The following is a 24,877-nucleotide window of genomic DNA, read 5'->3' on the forward strand; positions in this document are numbered from 1 at the left end:
TGTCTGTGCTCCCCCTTCACTCTGCCATGATGTCTGTACTCCCCCTTCACTCTCTGCCATGCTGTCTGTGCTCCCCCTTCACTCTCTGCCATGCTGTCTGTGCTCCCCCTTCACTATCTGCTATGCTGTCTGTGCTCCCCCTTCACTCTCTGCCATGCTGTCTGTGCTCCCCCTTCACTATCTGCTATGCTGTCTGTGCTCCCCCTTCACTCTCTGCCATGCTGTTTGTGCTCCCCCTTCACTATCTGCTATGCTGTCTGTGCTCCCCCTTCACTCTCTGCCATGCTGTCTGTGCTCCCCCTTCAGTCTCTGCCATGCCGTCTGTGCTCCCACTTCACTCTCTACCATGCTGTCTGTGCTCCCCCTTCACTCTCTGCCATGCTGTCTGTGCTCCCCCTTCAGTCTCTGCCATGCCGTCTGTGCTCCCTCTTCACTCTCTGCCATGCCGTCTGTGCTCCCCCTTCACTATCTGCTATGCCATCTGTGCTCCCCCTTCACTCCCTGCCATGCTGTCTGTGCTTCCCTTCACTCTCTGCGTGATGAGGTCATGCCCGACATTCAGTGTGAACGGAGTAGAATAGAGGGGTGCTGGTGCCGCGGTCACATGAGTATATATATTTTTTTTAAAAAAAAAAATTAAGTTACCTGCTTCCCCCACCAACAAAGAGGAGAACAATCAGGGTCGGGGCCTATAGGAGGATACCCCAGCCCTCTGGCGGCCCAGTCCGACCCTGCAGGAAAAACATCCCTCCTTTCCTCTGCCCCCAACAGACCGGGTGGCAAAGTAAGCCCATCCGGTCACAGTTTACAATTGTCTTATTGCACAGACCTAACAATTTTTTTCATAGTGTAATTTGTGCTTGCATTAAAGCTGCTGAGCAAAAGAATAAGGGACACACAATTAATTAAATTAGTGCAAGGAAGTAAATGTAACATTGTTAAGAGTACAAATATTGTTTGCAGTCCACCACAGACCTCAAAATTAATGTGTTAATGAAGTGTGGCAAGCAAAGTGCATGTCTAAATCCAAGGTCATAACTAGACATTTGTGAGAACCATAGCAACATTTTGCAAGTGTCCTAATGTACATGAAGCAGACAATTTCTCACCTCCTCCAGCTTGCTGATGTTCCCTCTACTGATCAGCCTATGGGTGTTGCTATAGTAACCAACAGGAAACAGCCTACACTGTTAACCAATTACAGTAGTTCTGCCCCTACCTAAATCTTCAACTAGCATGCCATTTCAGGAAAAAAATAAATTTGTAGTGTGCCATGCTGAACAAAATTATACTAAATGTGTGGAATGGTTTAAAAAAAGGAATACTTAAAGCAGCAAAAAAGTGAGTCATTGTGTGCATTAATAAAAAATCATTTTTTTTTTAATATGGACATTTTGGGATATATTGGCTACCTGGTGTCATATGAGGCTATAAGGGCATATTCAATATATGCATATGTCCATATTTATTCACATGCCACCAGCTGACACATTCTTATAGCAAGAAGAGGCAGAATGTGCTATTTTTAGAGCGGTGACTCTGTCCAGCAGGGCCATCTTTTCCATTGGGCATGATGGGCAGTTGCCCGGGGGCCCCACGGGCAAGGGGGCCCCATAGGCACAGCTCTTAATGAGAATAATAATCCTGCAAAAGAAAAAAACCTGCAAAAAAAAACTTCAAGGGTCACTGAGCAAGTACATCTATCTATCTCTATCTCTGTATATCTATAACTATATCTGTATCTGTAAATATCTATATATCTATATCTATATCTATATCTAGGGGCCCAGGTGCACTGCTTTGCCCGGGGGCCCATAATGTTGTTAAGATGGCCCTGCTCTCCAGTCAGTGTCTGTGTTAGAAACTAGCACAATGCTGTTTGAATTTGAATTCTTGCAGGTTGTTAGTGCACCATTGGGGTGCTGAGGTGTAATGGCACGGGAACTCCACTTTTCTGTTAGTTTGAGGATTGTGTATTAAAACTAGTGTTCTGTGAAATTAGCTTTTAAGATATTAGCAGTTTGGTTGCTTCCTAGGATCATATGTGGATCCCCATGTTGTGTGTCTAGGTTACCCCAGATGGCATGCCATCATGGGAAATGTAAGTGGGTAATCTAAGTGTTTGTTTTATATGGGGTCTGGGAAAAGTTGTAACATCCATTCATAACCAGCCCTCATTCTTCACAATTTTGATGAAGTTATTTATGCTTGCTCTAATCATTATTTATATTTAAATTAAACAATTGACATTTAAAATTAGTTGTCTATGTTTGAAAGTTTGTTGCAAGAGTAATTTGCTTTAAATAACTCCAGACGAATTTATTGGCAGATAATCATTGTAGGTATTCCTGTACAATCACAATTATGTACAAACATGTGACAATCTTTTAAGTAATGTACAGTGTAACCTGGGAGCAGATAAAGGGTAATTAGCTCCATGTTTTCTAGCTTATAGCTTATCAATTACCTTTAACTGATAAACCTATAGAAGCAAATGTCTACTATTCTGTTGAGCCCTCAAAGGCATATATTAAGTTGAACGCAAATTGTGATTTTTTTTTTTAGTTCTGGTCAAGAGCAAAAAGCACTAATTCTGATATGAATGCGCATGCTCAGATGTAAAAAGCGTATTATACGCCAAGAATGAAATTTTCTTTCAAGTTAACATAAGCCCCGCAGTGATTTCTTACAATAGTAGAGTATTCTTGTGATTTGGAGTAGATACAATACAATAATATAAAGTTTGATTTTATGAATACACAGCAAAAGCCAAAAAGTAAATGGCATTTCAGTATGGTAAAAACAGAATGGTTTTCTTATATATAAAGATAAAACTAGTTTGATTTGTCTCGATACCGATATTTACTCCTTACATTTAATGTATACAAAATAAATAAATTAATAAACAAACAAAACACAAAAAACACATAAAACAAACACACACACAAAGACAATAAATAAAGGACTACTGGATTTTTTGTACTTAGTTGATTGAGTTACTGACACACCAGAAGCTACATCACTGGTCTGTGAAGTGTTTTCAAACTGCAATAACTTTCTATATCACTTTAACATTCTGCAGTTACTATATGTTCCTGAAGCTCCTCAACTTCTGAAAGTCAAAAATTGTAGCACAGATGAAGCTGATCTGATTTAACATTTATCACTTACTCATGTAGAACAGACTTGCATTACTTACCAGAAATTCCAAAATCAGAGAGAGCACATAAAATGCCTGTATACCTGCACCCAATTACTGATCTGTGGGGAGCTGGGATCCGGTTCATGTTTATTGGAGCCTACATTTTTAGTTGATAACCATATGGTGAAGTATATTTGTCATAACAGTATTAGACATAATTCTGTATTAGAAACATACATCAAGCTCTGATCATCCCACGTTGAATGTTTGTATATGAGGGTTGTCTGAAATTCGGAAGAAGAGAAGAAGGACAAGATTTCCTGTTGAACAGCTGCACAGTTAAAACTATAATTGTTTGTAGTGCAGGAAAGAGAGAACAATACGACGTGCCTGGGTGTTATGTGTCTCTGATAATGCATTGCAGAGCACTACATACCAGGCAAGTAGTTAGAGGATAGCTGAAGTATTGTACTAGATGTGAGGGGCGCCTGCAGATTGTTCCTGTTTAAGTTTCTCTTATAGTCCAGATTTAAGGATGCAGTAGCTATTTTTCACGACAGTTTCCATAAGCAAGTGGATAAACTTCTCAGTAGGGCATCTCTCTCTTCACTCCAACAGCTAGAAGTAGCTGGGGGATCAGTTTCATGCTTTGTCACTCCTGGATGTGGGCGGGGGAAATAAACCCATTGTGGAAACCTATAAAAAGAAAGAAGCTGAGGTCATTAAAGACCAAAGGGAAAGGGGAAGCCAGGGAGACTCAGAAACACATGGAGTGTTTCTATGTGTGTTATTGCACAGTGAGCTCGCATCCAGAGTACAGCAGGTTCTGTACAATTAATACTAGCTCCGTGCTGGACAGGCAGCCTCCCTCACTGAAAGGGACTGGAGAGTAGTGTATCCACTTTGCAGCATCTTATCACACATCTGCTCACCTGGCTCCTTCTCTAAGCACACACTGGATGCTGCTGGATTCCCACTTAGAGAACAATCAACCTATTTCCTGGATTCTCCTTTTATGGACCCTATATTTTCTAAAACAAAAACAACCATCAAATAAACAAAAAGCTGACACCTTGTTCTATTGAACAACTATCTGCTTTTGCAACTGTAAATCCTGAGAGTTGTTTAGCTATTAGTCTTTGCATCTTACTGAAACTTTTTGATACATTTATTGCATTTTTCACTTCCAGGAATGCAAACGTTCCGACGTGTTATTTCTCCAGTAACTGCTTAAAGATATTGGGTGTGATTGTAATCTAGAGAGGACAGATTCCTCATACTTTGATATTTGGAGCTTCTTAGTTCTTTCATTGACTTACACTGAGGGGAGAAGGATGAACATGTTGTTTTTCGGGTGGAATGGGGAGTGCTGCTGTCTGCTACCTCTGCTAGCTACAGTACTGATGGTGGAAAGTACCCAGATAGACGTTTCCAGGTCCAAGGTCAACTCCATCAAGTCCATTCTGGTGGTTCAGACTCCAACCCTGGCGACCAACAGGTCTTTAAGCGTCCAACATGGAGTGTCGCATAAGAAAGGGAAAAGCCTCGGGCAGGTAAGATATATTTCTGATTACATACATTTGATGCAGACGTGCTGCTGTTGTGACTACAGTAAGGTATCAATTACTTTTGTATAAGGGGACAATATCTGATTGTATAATGTCTATAGTTTATTATGGCATTCTGGCAAAAAAGATAGCCAGGAACAAATATATTGATCTCACTCAGACTGTTCTCAGGACTTGTCACTGCTTTGCATGGTGTCTAGGTATACGTTACAGAACACTACTAGACTACACGAAAAGATGAAGCAACGTGAACAGCAACTGGTCCTCAGAGATGGGACACTAGTGTATTCATTGGTAGCTATATATCACAACATCATTTGGCGAAACTGAGAACTTATAGGTAAACTATATAGTTTCATACAATCATTAGGGTTACTAGGATTATGAATTGAGATTCTTAAAGTATGTTGGTCTAATAGAATTGAGTATATCATGTGAATATTGAAAAACCCATAATCCTCGCACACGTGGAGACGGTTTTAGATAACTTGCAGTTGTGGAGGGTAACAGGGCACCCTGGTGCCTGTAGATCCCCAAGTGATGCGTCTCAGTGTGGTTACCTTTCAGAGGAACACACATTTTCTTAAATCCATGCATTGTTTTTTGTCTAGCGGGACATTCTTTACTCCCTTTATAAGATCTCTGTGTCATCTAACCGCCCTCTGCTGAAGTGCATTGAGAAATCCTCTTTCGTGCACACAGTTTTGTTTTGTGGTTTCTGTGGGAGTTGCGTGGTCAGTAAAACTTCTGGTGATGTACAGGGTTTTTTCCTATGTGGATTTCCGCAAATGACAAGAACGGTAGACAATGGTACAGTAGGGATTAGTATTTGGGGACTGGAAGAAGTCACCAGGTGTCCTTATGCTTGCTTGAAAACTGGTTTTACCTTTTTTCAAGTATGTGCAATAATGTGAGATACTATTCTCGCATTTATTGAAAATGTAAAAGCTTAAGGGTTAATGGTGCTGTAATGTTTAGCATAGAAATGTCCATTGATGACTAGAATGGACCTGATCCCTATAAAACCATGGCATAGATTTAAATTCACTTCAACTAAAGAGAATGAAAGCAGAAAGATGCATTGTGTTGGACAGATATAGTAATTGGAGTTGGGTTGAGGGGTTAATGGAGATTACTGCAAGTACACCCCGATCACTAGCTGTCATTTTACAGAAAACATTGAAAGTGATTCCATTAAACTGACATTACAATATGAAGTACACTGTACATTCACACTGGCATCGAAATTGTGCTGCAGACCCTTTGCATTTGGTGAGTTATGCTGGATGTATGCAGCCTGGGTATAATGTACAGGAAAGCAGCGCTTATAACGCTCCCATCTGGAGAACAGGTACTTAGTGGTCTGATAGGGTAAAGACCGGATTGCTGTTTCATTCAGTGACATTTCAAATTAAAGTATAAAGATGTGTTTTGAATAACAATGGCAAGTATTAACCAAAAGTCAAGATATGATTTAAAAACTTTATCAGTTTACTTAAAATATATATTTTTATTCTGTTGTACATGCTATCTGCTGCATACTATAAAATACATGTTAGCTTTGGTCATATAGACCCCAAATTATGTGGTTTGCAAATTTTACTTAATGTCCTAGTTCCCTATGTACAGTCCTCTGTTCCTCAGTAAGATAGGCAGACAGGGAATTCATCCCTTCAGCTCAGGACTCCTAGACAGATATTCCCAGCACCCCATCTTATCACACCGACCATCTGGCTTCTATTAACATGGTTCTAGCACATTTTTTCCTTCAAAATGAGCTAACATGAACTACACATCATAAGATAAGTGACATATAATATCTCAAAGAAAAGAGAACATTATAATTTCAACTGAAATAACACATTGGACAGGTTACCTGATATGGCAGCTCAAGATAAACATTTGTTATTTATCTAAATAAATCAACACTAATTACATGCATGTGTCTGAGGAATGAGAAAGGGAAAAGAAGATATAGATCACAAGATGGTCACAGTCTTCACTTTTTATTCTCTGTGCACATTACTGAGACATATGGATGTATACAATTTATTCTGTGCATCATTAAATGCTAATTTGTAACTTTTATTGCTTCTACCACCATCATTACATCACACAGTGTCTTCTCTCCGTACCAAGGCAACAATTCTACAACCACTGATTCTTGATTAAGAGAAAAAATGTGACTGTAATTATATAATGACTTCATGGCTTATAGTATTTTTTTCTTGTAGTCTATTTAAAAGACTACAAGAACTGAATTTAAAATGCTTTCTGAGGGCTCTAACATAAAGCTTACTACATATGCTAAGTATTTACAGAGTACTTTCATGTAATTCTGAAAAAAATATCCCTAAATGTCTCTATACTTGCTCACTACTATTCAAAAGATTATTTGATTTCTACTTAGTAGAATTATATTCAACTCACATGAATCTTTTACAGTTTTGTGATGCTATTTGTATTGTATTGTAGTTTTTATGTTTGCTTTTCCTAACTTGGTTATTTATTTAAAGTGCAGTCTCAGCCTTAATTGTGTAAAACAGATTTAAGAAAGCTGAAGCATAACTTAATCCAAAAATGTCTCACAGATGGGGATAGTTACATATGAAAAACATCCTGTGTTAATCAGGATTTTCTAAGATGTTAAATTCAGTATTTTGATTTATTTATCTTAAATATGCACCTCCTGGTTGTCCAAGTTCACGTTAAATAGTTTAGAGAAAAAAGCTGACTTTTATGATTTCTTTAATAATGATATCCTTTTTCTAAGAATGGCATCACAAGATATTATTATCATAGATAGGTAAGGCGCCACAGTGCTCCGCAGCACCATATAGTAGGAAAGACAGGACTTACATAAACAGGACATATAATACAGACAAAATAAATGCAGACATGAAAATAAAAGGTATGATGGTATTTTGGTAAAGGTAAGGTCATACCAGAACTGGAAAGAAGCCTTCATCTTTAGGTTATTTGTGGGATTATTGGTGCTGTGGGGGTGATATTTGCACTTTTGAGGACTTTTTACATGTGCATATGTTAAATGACACACAAAGAGACATTTCTAAGACTATTTTGGGAGGGAATCATTTCACAATCATGGCATGTACCCCATCATGGCTGCTAGAAAACTATTTTGGATCGGATCCAACTTTATAATACTCCAACTCATTTGTGTAATACATTAAAGGGAATCTGTCAGTGTAATTGTGCGTGCTCATATGTCTGTTTAAACAGAGCTCTGTAAAATGTACACTACTTCTCCGTTTGGCGCACTTGGATGTTCATTTACATAATCAGATTGGGCAAGGAAAGAGGGAAACAAACTTAATACTTTATTTCAAGCTTACATTGAGAATGGTTCCATTCAATATTGCAAAATGTATTTTTAAGCGTTTCTCTCCAATCCCGGTTTTGAAGCCCAGGCCCCGAAAGTCAAATATTTTGCAGTGATTTATTTCTGAGATGCACGTCATAATTTAGTTACTCTTCACTGATGTTTTTTTAGGTAATAAAGTGCAAACTATTTTGTGTATTGATTACTTTGCATAAATTGTTCATCGACAAAACAGATTAAGAACCATTTATCCCAATTTGGTTCCAGATTGTTATTTATGTAACCATTTTCTTAGCTGCAGTTCATGGGGATTCAATATGATGAAAATAGTTCAGGAGTATCTAAATTATTTTTGGATAAGTTTTTCTTCATTTGTGTAGATGTGTTCATATACTAAAATAATTAAAGAATTCATGGGACAAACATTGTCCACAGTGAGAATTTAGATGGAGCAAAATAAAATGAAAGTCATACGAGCACACTAAATAAAGTGCAATTAATGCACCTGTTGGCTGTTTCCTGCTGTTAAATTCATTGTTTCTATAGAAACCCCACTTTACATTTTTATTTCATCATTTACTACACAAACTACAGGTAATATAAGGCCATATATTATATGGCACCTATGGGTCTTGGTTTTCTCAGTACAATACCCTTTTTGCCACTCCACATCTTATTTTCCACAATTTAAGCTTCCGATGAACACAAATTAATATGACAAGCTGGAAATGGTTCCTATGACTGCTTTACCTTGTTTGGGACCTAAAAGGTAGTAAGTGCAGATTCCTGTTCACTGGCAGCGTGGTGGTAGGTGCTTCCCCTTGGAAAGCTACCTGTGGGCCATTCAATCTTAGGCTAGCTCAGTTCTCTCTATATCAGAGCAGGGGCGAATGCAGAATTTAGAAGGGGGGGTTCCCCCCCCTCCAAAAAAAAAATAGAGCGAGAGAGAGCAGCTCCATTTTGGCAAGTCTGAATTGTACAGCAGCCGCGGCGCTGTCAAAGAGCGTCCACGGCAGTGCTGTATTGTAGTACAATACAGCACTGCCGCGGACGCTTCTTTGACAGCGCCGTGGCTGCTGTACAGTACCGTTGGTTCGCGGAGGGGAAACCCCCCCTGAACCAGAAACCCCCCCTGTGTGCGCCACTACAGACACTGGAGGTAAAGTGAACAGATGCCCTGCACATGCAGGTTTAGTGACCAATAGTTTGATGAGCAGCTGACACAGCTGTAGTAGCACAGTACAAAGTGCTGAGTTAGGGCTAAAACAAAAAAAGAAATACATTCGCTCCCGGACAAACCATGTTACAGTGCAACCGGTGAAAACTTAATTTCTTGCAGGCAAGGAAAATACTGGCTGTTTTTTCATGTAGCACACAAATACTTCTTAGCTTTATTTTTACAGAGAAATTTAAGCTGATCTAGGACATGTCCTACCCCAACTATAAATCTGACCCCACATTATAAATTTACCTCCCCCTCCAATGCAACATGGTTTTGCCAAGGTGCAAATTTGATTCTTCTTTGCATTGCTCCTAACTCAGCACCAAGCCCACAGTTATTAAGAAGAACGAGTACCAGACCATATCTTAGGATGACATACATACACAAGTTATTTACAGCTCTCTTCTGTCCTACACAGTTTTTCTACAGTAGACATGTAGAGAATGGATCACCCCAGTGGGCTCAAGAGCTGACATTCTATTTAGTTCAGGACTGTTATTTTGCCTGTCACCTCTATACATTTGTATGCTTTCTTGGTTTTACTCAGCATTAGTGACTTCTTTGAGCTACACTTGTTACACATGCCACTGCTAGCACTTATACTTGCCATTCTTCACTTGGATATAGGGCCTCCCTGTCAGAATGTATGCTCGTTTTCCTTTTAAATGAGGTTTCTGCAGACTCTTAGTACCAAAAGACAGTCAGGGTCATATCAAACAGTAGGGAACGTACTTGAAATTGAATTCACTGCATCCCAGCATTCCCATTCTTACCTGCACTAAATGAAGAAGAACAACCCTTGCCACACATTGTCTATTACGCCCTAAGGGGGGTTTCTCATAACCTACAGGACATCGCTTCACTAGTGCTGTAAACAGGCTTTGCATAAGGGGTGTATTTTAAAGCCTGGGTAATCTTCTGAGTACATGGGTGTCCTATGGTTGCAGAGTACTAATTGCATTAGTAGCAGACTGGCACATTAGTCTGAATTATATGTACATTCATTTTATCCTCATTATTTTCCAAATCATACAACTGCCTGTATAAATTTGTCATTAAGCCATAGTGCCCCCTATGCTGCCGGGCCCCATAGCAATCACATTGACACCTATGGCTATAGTTACGCCCTTGGTATTGTGCTTTATGCAAAATCTTTCAGCCTGGATTGATCTCTTCCACTTCTACTAGCCTGTTACATTTACATATGGTTGGTTAGTACACCATTCGCTTTTGCATACTGACTTGGGTGAAATATTTAAGTAGTCTCTTTTTGGCATGGCCTCTCGGCCAAACATGAGTCAGCCGGCCAGGATTTGCCAGTTGCCCTAGATAAACTCATTTCTCTCTGTAATAAACTGGCCATCCCCTTCAGGAGGGCTACTTTGTGAAAGACCGTATCAGAAAACTTGAGTCTGATGAAAGTGGATTTGATTTATTCCCAATATCTAGTTCTACACCACTCATGTCAAATATAGAGTATATGCCTAACTAGAGAAATGTGATGTTGAGCAACATTCCAGTCTTAAGATATATTATATCTGAATCTGGTCTACAAATTTAACCAGGAAAAATATCTGCAGTACATAAATGGCCACAACCTATACGTTTTGCAATATTATCTGAGATTTAAGGAAGGAACCAGAATACTCTTCGCACAGGTATAAAAAAAAAAAATGCTTAATATTCAGGGACAGCCTATTTATCAAGAGCTCAAAACATTAGCAGATCAATGTCTATGAAGGTCTAACTCAATGATTGTATAATACCCTAGGTTGAGGGTGATTTTAGAGAAAAAACAGAATTTAATTTCAAACTGATGAAAAATGTTCTGTTAAACAAGCACTCCCGGGGGTAAATGTATCACAGTGCGATTTTTGTCAGTGGCTGCAAATTGCTTTAAATCACTCGAGATCGCTGGCAATTTTATGTGAACACTCACCACATATAATAACTTTGCTTTTCCAAAAACCAATCTCCGGCAATTTCTGTTGATTTTAAAGCACCTATCCTGCCGTCGGTTTAGTCAAACTCACGTGAGGTCACCGGGAATTCATCTGAAAAATTGCTGTATGTTTTAGACCTGCTTCTAATTGGCTAGATAGCTCCAACTGCATGCTGTTATAGAGCTATCTGGCCATTCTTAACATAAGGCACAATACAAGTTTTAATTATAAGGGTAATGATCATTTCTTGTTTAGAGGGGCAAAAATGATAAATATAATTATCTTATCTTTATGATTCACTTAGTGGGCCAAATTTCATTAATGATTATCATCATCATCATCCTTTATTTATATATAGCGCCAGCAAATTCCGTAGCGCTTTACAATTGGGAACAAACATTAATAAAACAATACTGGTTAATACATACAGACAGAGAGGTAGGAGAACCCTGCTCGCAAGCTTACAATCTATGGGACGATGGGAGTTTGAAACACAAATTTCATTATTGAGTATATATAAGGAAAAAGCATATTTTATTATATTATCGTGGCATATTATTTCATTACCAGTGGTGCAATAAGTGGGGCAATTTTTTTTTTCTGATGTGGCAACACTTAATATTTACAGATGGGAACACCATTTAAAGTACATACTGGTGGCTCTACAAGTGGCAGCATGCACATGGGCACATTATCATTATTAATACAAAACATGGACATAAATCACAGGTTTATTAATTACCTAGCAAACTATTACAAACCAAGTGATCAGAAAATATAGTGAGAAATGTATTATAGAAGTAAAATAATTGGGCCTCCTTATACTTGTGTGATTGATAAATCCTCCATCCTCTCATAATTGTACATATATTGACTCAATGACAGTTTTATATTTCTTACTTATTTTCATATCTTCGTATAAAAGTCTTACTGTATTTTATGTTGCTGTTTTTTTTTATTTTGAAATGCTACTCGTTAGTCTAAATAATATTATATGTATATGAGCTTTATTTTCTTCATTCTGAAATTATTTTCTGAGATTTCCCAACTGTTACTAAACATTCTTTAAAATCGCCTTTTACATTATCTCTCCAATTAAAGCTGTCACGAAAAAGGGGTTAATTTGCAAGTCTGCCTTCCAATTTTGAAGAAAGTCTTTTCCAATACCTCCTGTGTTAAAGCATCTCTTCATTTCTTCTTTAAGTAAATGCCTCTTCATTTGATGTGCAGACATCCTATTCCAGTATAGCTTGCTGCCTAGGTGTGATCCTTGACTCACGTCTATCCTTTGTTCCCCACAGTGACTCTCTATCTAAATCATGTTACATACATCTAAAAAACATTTCCAGAATACACACATCTTACGCAATACACTGCCAAAACTTTAATTCAAGCACTCATCATTTCCCGCTTTGACAATTGCAATTCCCTCCTTACTGGTCTTCCCCTGAACAGCCTCAAACCCCTACAATCTATTTTGTCCGCAGCGGCTAGATTGATTTTCCTTGTAAATTGTCGTACCTTTGCTGAACTACTCTGTCAGTCTCTACATTTGTTGTCTGTTTTTTACAGAATCCAATACAAAAATCTTCTACTAACATACAAGGCCGTCAACAAAACTGCACCAACATACATCACCTCACTTGTCTCAAAATATCTCCCAACTCGACAACTTAGTTCTGCTCAAGATTTGCATCTCTCATCAACTCTCATTACATTCTCTGTGGAATACCCTCCATCGCACAAGACTTTTCTCTGTTCTACAAAACTTCAAGTGTTCTCTGAAAACCCACCTCTTAAGGCAAGATTATAATAATCCTCAACCACGCTCTTAACCTCACTAGGTAACCCTATTACCACCCTTTACACAATTCACACAAGACAAGAACCCTCGGCCCCTGACCCACATTGCTGTGTGACTGGATCACATAGCATACAAATTACTTTTTACCTTTGCAATCTGGCTGGACCAATATGCAATATGTAGATTTAACCTCATGTATCCGACTCCCATTGACCTATAGATTGTAAGCCTGGAAGCAGGGCCCTCTTAACTATTTGTCTGTTTTACTCAGTATTGTTTATTACTGTTTGCCCCCAATTGTAAAGCGCTATAGAATTTGCTGGCGCTATATAAATAAATGTTGATGATGATGATGAATAAACTTGCCCCTGTGGGTTCTTTTCCAAACAAATCTCTAGGAAAAAGCACTTTCCCCCATTACCATGGTTATAAAATCTCTAATATCTTCAGACAGTGCATAGGCTGATTGCTCAACAAACTCTTATTTTCTCGCCTATCATCCAATATAAATATGTTAAAGTAGACTCAATCTATCTATTCTTCGATCCTCTAGACCAAGAAGAATTTTAGCAGCCATAATACATAATAGATCCTTCCCATATTATGGCTACTACATGCATGATTTCCTCTACAATTCCTCCTGAGAAAACATTCATTGTTGCAGATCTTCACCCTAAACTTCTCACCTGGACGAGTGAGTTATTTTTAGGATCATCTTAGAATTAACAAGACTGTGAAATGATCTCTCACAGTTATTGGACGTCCAACGTAAAAAGAGATGACACATATTTTGTTTCAGCCTGTCCAGTATGTGCTTAAACAAAAATTTCTCATCTTAACAATTTGCTCCTTCACATCATATCCTACTGGGAATGACTGTAAAAAAAAAAATCTGAATCATGTTCATGAATCTATGAACAAAACTCAACTTAGACTTTGACAATTTTCCTTCCTTTCTGGGGTTCTTGCTGTTCATACCACCACTTCTTATCTCCAATAAGTCTGAAAAAGACCAATAATGCTCTTTTTAAAGCTGATTCTCTTTACAAATATCATTGATCAGCGCAACGTCTGTCCTGGAGAAAAGACACTAAAGAATATCAACCCAGATTGCTATCTTTCTAACTAGCTGCTCAGTTAATAGGACTATATGTGTTAGCACTATTTTCTTCTGCCCAACTGACTTTCTGTTGCTTCCTACACTGTCCTTTTTCTTCTTCCATCTTATTGTACCATTGCCTGGTGCTAGTGCCTGCTGATGGTAGTAGGCAACAGTTATAAACGTTTTTCAGTGTACTGCTCAGTACCTGAGCAACAGGTTTATATTCTGTATTGCTTGTCTTATCTCCTATTTCTGACCAAGCAGGTTTTATGGCCATCCTGCCTGTGACCCTGAACTTCAGATCTTTTTCAGACTTTTGAACCCATGCTGCCCATCCTTACCTCTGTCTTGTGTTGTATCTCTTGCTTCCTGATATTTCCTGTTTCAGCAACTGTCTAGTGGTAAATTTGAGGGCCATGACCTGTGCGTATATCCAGGGTTGCTAGGAGAAACCTCATGCACCAGTGAGGCTGCTACTGAGTCCTACCCCTAGGTTGCCCAAGAAAACTATTGTTCTGCACAGTCACTTTCCGTACCAATAGTTTGGCTCAGCTGGGGCTCTGGATGGGAAGATGGGGCCTGAGCTGTAGATTTAGACCAGCAACCCCATCCACCCACATCATAAGGAACCACTGCTGAGCCCCCAAAGGTGACTCAGATACTTTGTACCCTCTTCCATTGCAACGTTGGGTCAGGCTTCCATTAATGACAGGTCTATAGCAAATATCTTCAGTTCTCATAAGATCCTGAAATATTTACATAAATATTTATAATTATTACTAGAACAGAACACTCTAAAAATGTGGAATTCGGTATTCAAATTCAAAATTTTACCTTCAAATAAAAGTTTTGCACATTCAATAGCGGCTATGTGCAAAAGATTGCTCCAATCACAAAAATGGTGATATAGACATTTTGAATTGAACATGACCCCTGCAAGGGTAACTTTGTATTTGTTAAGGGTTGTTATATATATTTATTTAGAGTTTTTTAGTTTGCTGCATATCCTGCTTATTTCTAGAACATGTTAGATATATAGGGTCTGAGTCATTAAGGAGAGCAAAGCTTAAATAAGGAGTAACTTTGCAACTGGGCAAAGCCATGTTGCATTGGTGCGGGAGGTAAATTTAAAATGTGGGGACAGATTTATAGTTGGGGTAGGGCATGTCCTAGACCAATTTTACATTTCAGTGTAAAAATAAAGCTATCAATTATTGTGTTCTAGATGAAAAAACAGCCAGTATTTAACTTATGTGCAAAATAATAAACTAATTTGCACCCCTTCCATTGTAACATGGTTTGTACCGGAGAACATTTACTCCTTTTTTTGTCTTACTTTCCTTAATGACTCAGACCCATAGTATTTCTACAGGATTATATGATAGAAAAATGTATTTCTAACTTTTAGTTAACCTTTATCTTTATAATTTTTAAAGTTGGCTTCAGAGCACAGTTGATTATCTTGGTCTAAAAGATAAACTAATGACCAAGAGTCCCACCTCTTAACCTAGTACCCATAGCCTTCTGATATTGAGTGGAAGCAGTAGCAAGTCAGATGAGATTGAACATTCATTTTTTATTGTACCTCCACACTTCATAGATGAAAATGTTTATTTTATTGTCTTTTATGCAGGGACACAAATGTTAGAGTGATTTCAGAATTTATATCTGTAGAACCAAGTAGGATAATCACTGACTCATTAAAGAAATCCTGAAAACTTGAGCTGTTGGAAGTGCTTGAGGACTGGAGTTAAGAAACACTGGATTAGACAGTAGTTGCTTTCTTGCTCTCTGTTTAGGAGAGGAATGCTACTTGGCCTCCACCAAAAATGTATATCATGTGCATGTACCTATTTGAAGAAAAAAGCCAAAACTTTAAACCTAGCACATGAATGATGCAGTTTGGCCAGTTATATGCATGCCCTTTAAACAGCTAGGGCCTGATTCATTAAGGATCTTAACTTAAGAAGTATCTTATATAAGTCTCCTGGACAAAACCATGTTACAATGCAAAGGGTGCAAACTAGATTTCTGTTTTGCACATAAGTTAAATACTGTCTGTGTTTACATGTAGCAAGCAAATATCAACTTTAAATTTCAGTGTACAAATAAGCTATCAAGTATTTGTGTGCTACATGAAAAAACAGTCAGTATTTAACTTATGTGCACAACAGAAAACTAGTTTGTACCCCTTGCATTGTAATATGGTTTTGTCCAGGAGACTTAAATAAGATACTTCTTAAGTTAAGATCCTTAATGAATCAGGCCCCTATACACTGTACATTGTTTTAGATTTGGAGTAGAAAATTCATTAACATATGCATATTAATATTGATTTAACAATGGACCCCACAAACTCAGAGTCCTGGCAGTCTGCTTAGGCTCCAATAGAAAACTAGGTGTTAAATTGTAGAGTGTAGAGTGTATATCTCTCAAAAAATATCCTGTTTGCTGTTATCATGGATAGATTAATACTTTTATTTATACATATATTTATTCTTATAGCGCCACAGAGTATGTGATACATTTGCAATGTAACAAATAAGCCAGATTCCAATGTGCCAGACTAATTAATACACATGAACTAAATTAAATAAATGTTTTCATTTAATGTATTGTTATATTATATTGTTTTACCATGTGCATGTTCACTTGTATATATAAATGATTGGGACACTGCAGTGAAATACATTTGGTGTAGGATTTCATATTCCATTGATGAGGGAAAAGCATCCAGTGTGAAAAAAAAGTGAAAGTCAGATTACAAGCTTGTTCTTGTTGTTCTCATTGCAGCTGCTGACTGTTATTATGTGGGGAAGAAATAGTATATTAACTGTTTTACTTCTTCAAATGTCATTGCCGTTAAGGCACGTTCCCACGAGAGACTTCTCTCCAGCACACAGTGCAGTGTCATTCTCCGTCATATAATAATCAGTGAGAACCAAATGGAGAAGTGACATTTAAAACTATCAGGATCAGGTATTTTCCTTCAGGGCTAATAGCAAAAAAAAGAAGTCTTTGGGGATAAAAAAAGAGGAAATCTAAGAGGTGTCCGAGTCTAAAACATGATTTTGTAAATGATGAAAGGGCAAAGGGATAGATTACGCTCAGGCAGACATTATTAGCACCTTCAATGCATTCTTCTCCTGAGAACTATGAAGACTAGGACACATTGCAAGTCTTTCAATAGGAGACCTCAATTGGCATCCAGCAGGCATTCGTAAGCGCCCTGCGTCAGACGTCTCAATCAGATCATTTTGGCTATTACAACACAATACGTTCTCATTTATTACAGAGAAAGGAATATATTACTCTTAAGGGAAAAATATTAATTCGGTGTAATTCAGTATTTTGAGGTGCATTACATCACTTATTTATTTTTTTAAAAGAAACAAACAGCTTGTTGTCCTTTCTAGTTCCTTATTTTTCAATCAATGAATATGTTATATGACATCACCTATACTGTTTTTTCACGTTGCAGTTATAGCCCAATAATCACTAGGGGCCCGAGTCATTAAGGCACGCGAAATGAACGTGAATTGCATAAATTGCATTTTTTTTAAAACGCACATAATTCGGGAATACGAATGTCCGCATTCAGCAAGGAGCAGATCTGTAGAAATGACTCTTGTTGAATACGGGTCTTGGCGCACTGTTAATAATCATAGTCATTAATAACAAAGGGGCTTTTTTACCCCCCCCCCTCCCCCATACAACATATTTATTAGGATGTTATCTACTGTACATAAAATGAATTTTTACAGTTGCTGATGATTGCAAACACATATTCTAGCATGCATGCGTGACTATCATGCGGCACTTACACCTGACATGTTACTAGAGCAAGTGATACAACAGAAAAACACGTGTTTTTGAGATCCCCATGGCTTCAATTGGGCATTGCTTTGTACACTTCAGTTTGGCAGGTGCTTACTGTACAGGGACTATGTGGATACCCCCATTCCCCTCCCCGTTCCGCCCCCAAAATCGTAGGCTGTTGTAAGGGTCTTTTGTGCTCGAAGATGAATTGGACGTTCTTGTGCTCACTGGTCTATGGTTTGATTCAGGGCATGCACAGAGCGATTTTATGCAAAATACAACGCATATAAGCTTTTATGATCCTTAATGAACCAGGGCCCTAGATTTTCACAGTTGTTTAATGTGAAGTTTAAAGAAAGAGGTTTGAAATAATTAAGAAAAAGCTATTGTCTATTTAATAGTTTGAATTCACCTGTACAATTCACATACATTTTCTGGTGTAAATCAAAATTATAATATAACTATTATATATATTGTAACTATTATAATATAATTATAATATTTACAATGGAAGAACTGAGCCTACAAGACAGTATTTGCGGTAACAGATATCCCTGAGTTAGAGCTTTAAATGAATCTAGTTTTGTCTGAGGGGGTGTCTTACAATACCTCTGTGTTTCTGTTTGGTATTTGTAACAGAGCAGAGACCTGTAAATCTTTAGGTATTATTATTATCGTCATCATCTGCAAAATTAGAATGCAAAGACTTTGCAAATGTGACATTAGGAGATTTAGGTTATTTATGGGATAATCAGTTTATACATATATTTTTCCAGGTGTTCATATTTACAGCCATTTAAAACACACTGGCTACAACTTTGTACAAAACAAAACAAGGCTTTAATAGATACAGGGTGATTAGTAAATATTGCATATTTTTTGCACTGAACTGGCTGCTTTTTTAGTGTTATTTTCACTGTACAGATAGTATTATTTGTTGTGGGATTTGTTGTTAAAACAACTATGTGAAATAGTACACATAGACGGCGAATGGAGTCTTCTATCGGGCTGTGTTCTGTTTCGACAAATGCAGGAATCTGCTATTGTTGACATACAGATTTTGGGGAAACTATGAACACCTGTTTGACGTGTGCAGCTGAACTCATGTAAGATTTATTATCCCCTCAATTGCTCATAAGATCATAAAAATACAATTGTGTAACAATCACACATCTGTTAGGAAGCAAAGGAGGGGACACAGCATAAGGGATTTTAGATACTACACCATAGTCACAGTTGATTCATTGCTTTAGAGAGTGGCTGAAGAAAGTATTTTAAGGTTCTGGATAAAGACAATCGGTAAATTCCATTGTGTAAACTGAATATTCACTACCGCCAGATGACCCATAATTAAATAGTAATGTATGTAGCACCACTGAAATGCGGTACACATTCCTGTTTGCAAACAACAGCAGGAGGCTAGCTATTTTTCATATCCATTTTATATGGTGCAAGTGCAGCCCTCTGTTGGAGACCTGCATATGGAACACATTATATACATCATTAAAACAATTATTTCATTTGGGGGTGAAATTCTTGATTCAATATTGAATTTATAGTATACCAAGACAATGGCATTTTGATCAGGTGTATATTGCAGTTTGCATTGGTTATTCATAAGAGACTCTAAGGGCCTGACCAAGGAACGCAAAGTGAGCGCAATTTGTGTTTTTTTAAAGTTGCACACAGGTACACTCGTATTCAACAAGAGGATTTTAAGAAACATTTCTAGCTGAATACGGTTATCAGAGTGTTGTTGTGTTGTGCCTACTGTACATAAAATGCATTTTTACAGTTACTCTTGATTGCATGATCTGGCATGCATATGCAACCATCACTATCAGTCAGCACTTACACCTGTCCTGTAGCTGAAATCACGTACCTGAGAGAAGCCCAGAGCTTGACTCGGACGGTGCATGTGCTTAACCTTGGCATGTCCTTACTGTACAATGTCTACGTGAATATGCCCCTTCCCTCCCCCATTCCGTAATTATGAAATTGTAAGCAGTCGTAAGTGTTATTTGCATTTCAATATGTATTGGATGCACATGCGATCACTGGTGTATAGTCCATTTCTGAGCATGTGCAGAGCAATTTTATGCAAAATACAGCACATATCAGCATTTATGTTCCTTAATGAATCAGGCCCTAAATGTTTATGTTAAGTTTCAGCAAATATCTTTTAAAACATAGAGTAATATTTTTATTGGACTAGGCTAAAAGCTGTGATACGTTTAAGAAGATTATAGAGACAATTAAAATATAATGGTCTCAAAATATGTTTTTCTCACTGTTCCCTCCAAGCTGCTGCCTAGGAAAATGAATCATCTACAAAGATGGTTTTACTCACTAAGACAACTCCTACCTATCCCTAGTCAAAAAAAATTGGTTCTTATCCTCAGTAAAACATTCTAGGGGGTAAATTTATCAAACGGCGGGTTTGAAAAAGTGGAGTTGTTGCCTAGCAACCAATCAAATTTGAGTTATTTATTTAATGCATTGTACAAAATGACAGCTAGAATCTGATTAATTGCTATAGGCAACATCTCCACTTCTTCAAACCCGCAGCTTGATAAATGTACCCCTAAGTGTTCTTTAATGTCTTGCAAAAAATATTTAGAGTCAGCTTAAGGAGTGGAATCCTTCAATTCCGTTAATTGGAGAGAGTGAGCAACATACAATTTTAACATCAGTTATCAAATGTAACCCAGGCTATTGCAATAGGATAGAAAGTGTTAAAAGCAGAAACTTATTATTATCTAGCTATGAATAGGATTCAGGATGACAGGTATATATATATATATATATATATATATATATATATATATATATATATATATATATATACTGTATGCTCATTTTAATGATTTACCTCTCGGAGTGGTATGTTCTGTGTGGCAGACATTTAATAATACACTATGTTCTCATCATTAAGATTACAACAATTAATATGGTCCTCGTATATATTTTCATCCTAGTTAGCACAATATCCTCTGCTTTTTCACAGAATCCTGGTTTGGTGTTTAAAACAAATAGGAGTACTATATGAGATCCGTATAATCTAAGCTCAGCAAATTATTGTGAATATATTATAAACACGTGTAACATTACTATTTAAAGTCTTTCAGGCTGTAATCAGTGCATCCCTGCCTGATGCATTTTGTATAGGTGTTGTTGTCCTGACTAATTAGCTGAACTAATAACCCTAGGATAATAAAGAAGACTTTGATAACTATGGGCAGGTGCTGAGTTAGGCTGGAAACACAAGTTAGGCTGGAAATCGGGTTTTCAGCCGATTATTGGGCCAATCAAACGATAAACGACCGTTCGGCCCTATATTGCATTAGTGTGTATGCTGCAACAATGATCTTTCAATAGCACATTGTATCATTTGATTTGATTTTTAAACCAGATTAAAAGTCTTGTTTAACAAAGGAACAATGTCATTCTAATTCTGCAGTGTGCACGTATTCTCGACCAGCAATGTCCATAGATCTCTATGGAGTGTATATGACAGATGAATTGCATAGATCTGAAGGTAAATCATGTAATATGTGTTCAGTGTGTACACATAAATCAGCATGCTGATTGGGAGGTATTTTTTAATATTAAATTATTGGTAAAAATGTTAAGGATATCATATCAGGAGAAATGTTGTATAGTGTGTACCCAGCCTTGGGAGCAAAGCAAAAAAAAGGAGTAAGTTTGCTCCTGGACAAACCATGCTACAATGTAAATTAATTTATTTTATTGCACGCAAGGAAAAAACTGGCTGCTTTTTCGTGCAGCACACAAATACTTGATAGCTTTATTTTTACACTGAAATTTAAAGTTGATCCAGGACTTGCCCTACTCCAACTATAAATCTATCAACACCTTTTAAATTTACCTCCCCTACAATGCAACATGGTTTTCCCAAGGTGCAAATTTGCTCCTTTTTTTTGCTTTGCTCCTACCTCATCATCAAGCTCTATGTCTCTTAAAGACGTGGATTTGTTTATCTTTTATTTATTAAGAATGCCCACAGAAAAGCGTGCAACAAAAGTGATATATTTTCCCCCATTTGCACCATCAAATACCTGTAAATATCTGTAAATTTTGGGTTGTGATATTTATTTTTAAATAGGTAACACATTTATAGCTACATCCTCAGCTTACATACATGGATTCCCCAGTTGAAAATCAGTTTAACTAAATCCCTTCCTTTTTCAAAAAAAAACTTTGTTGAGGGTCTGTCTCCTCCTATCACTGTATTTAGCAGGGTCTTGGCACTTTTATGTAACCAGGATCTCTGCTGATTATCGTCAGCTCTGTTCTGGGAATATCTAGTAATTATCTGAAATGAAAGCATTGGAGATGTTGTGTCAGATCACCACTGAGACAGCTGAGCAGTACCCAAGGTGATAGATGGAGGTTCCAGCTATATGTGATTTGCTGGTTCCTGCTAAATACAGCAAATGGTGGGTCCCCGGCCAAAGTACTATTACTGAGAATGGAAGGCATTTAGTAAAACAGGTTTTATTTAAGTGGAAAGCCACATTTCCTCTTTTTCTGAATGATGCCACCACAAATTTGCTATACTGTTGAAGAATGACCTAATAGCAGAAATCATATACTGTATGTGAATAAAGTATTTTTTTCTTTTAAAGGACACATTTAAACAAACAACATGAAAAATGACAGAAAAATAAAGTTAAATATAAGTAAGTGCCCAGCAAAGGATGCCCGTCAGTGTCAGAAATGTCATTCACAGAGGGTTACATTAGTATCACAGAGCAGGACCCTCTTACATCTAAGTCTGTTGACACTTGGGGGTATATTTTCTAAAATGTGGGTATGAAAAAGTGGAGATGTTGCTTATAGCAACCAATCAGATTCTAGTTATCAATTATTTAGTACAGCTAGAATCTGATTAGTTGCTATAGGCAACATCTTTTCATACCCGCAGTTTAATAAATATACCCCCAGTCTTGTTTTATTACTCTCTGTGTGTTCCCAATAGTAAAGCTCAGCGGTGTATGCTGGCGCTATTGGATTAAAGTAAACAAATGTTAACAAATAGTAAACAGATATACATTTTCTCCTTATGCTGACTCAAGATAACATGGAAAGTAATGGGAAATCCGTTCCCTTGTCACACCACTGTAAAACCAATGAAAACGTATCTCAGCACATCCTCACTTTAGAACACCAAATAAAAAGAGGACATTCTCGTATGCATGTATAATCTGGCCATAAAGAAGTTAGTAAGCATGAGTTACTGAATTCATTAATAGGCATTTTATGGAAATAATGTAAAATAAATACAAATGGCAGATGTTACAGTTCCGACAATTTAAATTATCTACAAAGTAGAACATAATGATGTTTGATAGCACTATTTATTTAGAATTTAGTAGGAAGCAACCAAAAATCAATTGTGTGCAGTATTGGAAACAGTCGAGTGATCAGCAATTGTTTACTATTACCCTACTAAGGGGCCTGATTTTGAGCTAGGAGCAGAGCAAAGACATTCAGGCCCTAAGTTTGTAAATTTAAGTTAGCTTGCACAGTATATTTGCATATACAGGTTTTTTTTATATTGTAAGCTGTAACGAGCAGCACCCTCCTTCTTCTTGCCCCCCCCCCCTCTTTCCCTCTTGCTTCCTACCCCTCCCATGTCACCTTCAGCTACCCTCGCTATCTTTGTAATTGTAATTGCCTGGGAACTGCACTTTGTAATATGACTTGATTTATGTTACCCTTCTTGTATTACTACTAGTATTCTAGTATTTGTTACCAGTGCTTTATATACTTGTGCTATATAAATTTTGTGAACCCTCATTTGCATACATGCCCTATGTCTACTATGTCTGTACTACCGCCATGCTGCTGCGGAACTTTGTGGAGCTTTATAATTAACCACAAGCTCAGCTATTTTTTTTAGGTGATTTGGGGCTAGATTTACTAAGCAGCGGGTTTGAAAAAGTGGGGATGTTGCCTATAGCAACCAATCAGATTCTAGCTGTCATTTTGTAGAATGTACTAACTAAATGAAAGCTAGAATCCGATTGGTTGCTATAGGCAACATCCCCACTTTTTCAAACCCGCAGTTTAGTAAAAATACCCCTTGGTCTCTAACAAATTGCTAAATGCAGGACAGGTTGGGTGCTGTCAGGTGCAAGGAAAGTGTATATATATATATATATATATATATATATATTGTGGGCAGAATACTGGTTGACAGAAGTATATATAATGGCTGAAAAAAGCAAAAGAACAATTTATGAACGATATAGTTATATAATTACATACTGTGTATATATATATATATTTATATTACATATATTATTTTTATTCGCTCTGACATGAATAAAGTATGTCCTAAAATGGACAACAGTTATCTTTGAGGACTAGTAAAAGTGAAAAAGAATATCGTTCACAATTGATTATAGAAGTGTTCACAACAATCACATTATAAACCTTTAGAAAACATTTCTTCTTGTTATATTCCTAAAAAACACAATTTATTTCTCTGATTTTTATTTCCAGCTTTTTTCTGCAAACAAAATACAAAAGGACAAAGATTCTACCAAAAGAGTCATTCTCTTATTTTATTAAATTGAAATCACACTAGTTCAGTCATCCTACTGCAAACTGACTGATATTCTTCATATTCCCACAAGAGGGCGCACACAATTTGACAAATACACTGTGAATTGTAATGTGTGCGTGTCTGAATTTTATTTCTAAAGTAGCAAACGAACTGTAGTTTCACTTTGAAATAACTGGCATGTAATTTACGATTGTGTTTTGAAACAGAATAATTGCAACTTGATTATTAACTCAATTTGTAGTGCCCAAACTGATCACTATAGAAAAAAGGAATAACAAATCATTCTGTTTATCATAGTATCAGGTACATTATATAAACTATAATAAAACTGTAACCAAT

The 24,877-nt window shown here is 37.2% G+C and overlaps 1 protein-coding gene across 1 annotated transcript in view; it reads left to right on the forward strand.

The window, feature by feature from the left end:
• Positions 1-3,652: 3,652 nt before the first annotated feature.
• The window catches only part of DKK2 (dickkopf Wnt signaling pathway inhibitor 2), a 91,985-nt gene continuing 70,760 nt past the window's right edge, over positions 3,653-24,877 (forward strand). The window contains exon 1 of the mRNA XM_075200764.1: positions 3,653-4,695. Coding sequence (XP_075056865.1) covers positions 4,477-4,695 — 219 coding nt within the window. The 5' untranslated portion in view covers positions 3,653-4,476. The remainder of the gene's footprint in view (positions 4,696-24,877) is intronic.

The sequence above is a fragment of the Mixophyes fleayi genome, chromosome 1, assembly GCF_038048845.1.
Source record: "Mixophyes fleayi isolate aMixFle1 chromosome 1, aMixFle1.hap1, whole genome shotgun sequence".
NCBI classification, from domain to species: Eukaryota; Metazoa; Chordata; class Amphibia; order Anura; family Limnodynastidae; genus Mixophyes; species Mixophyes fleayi.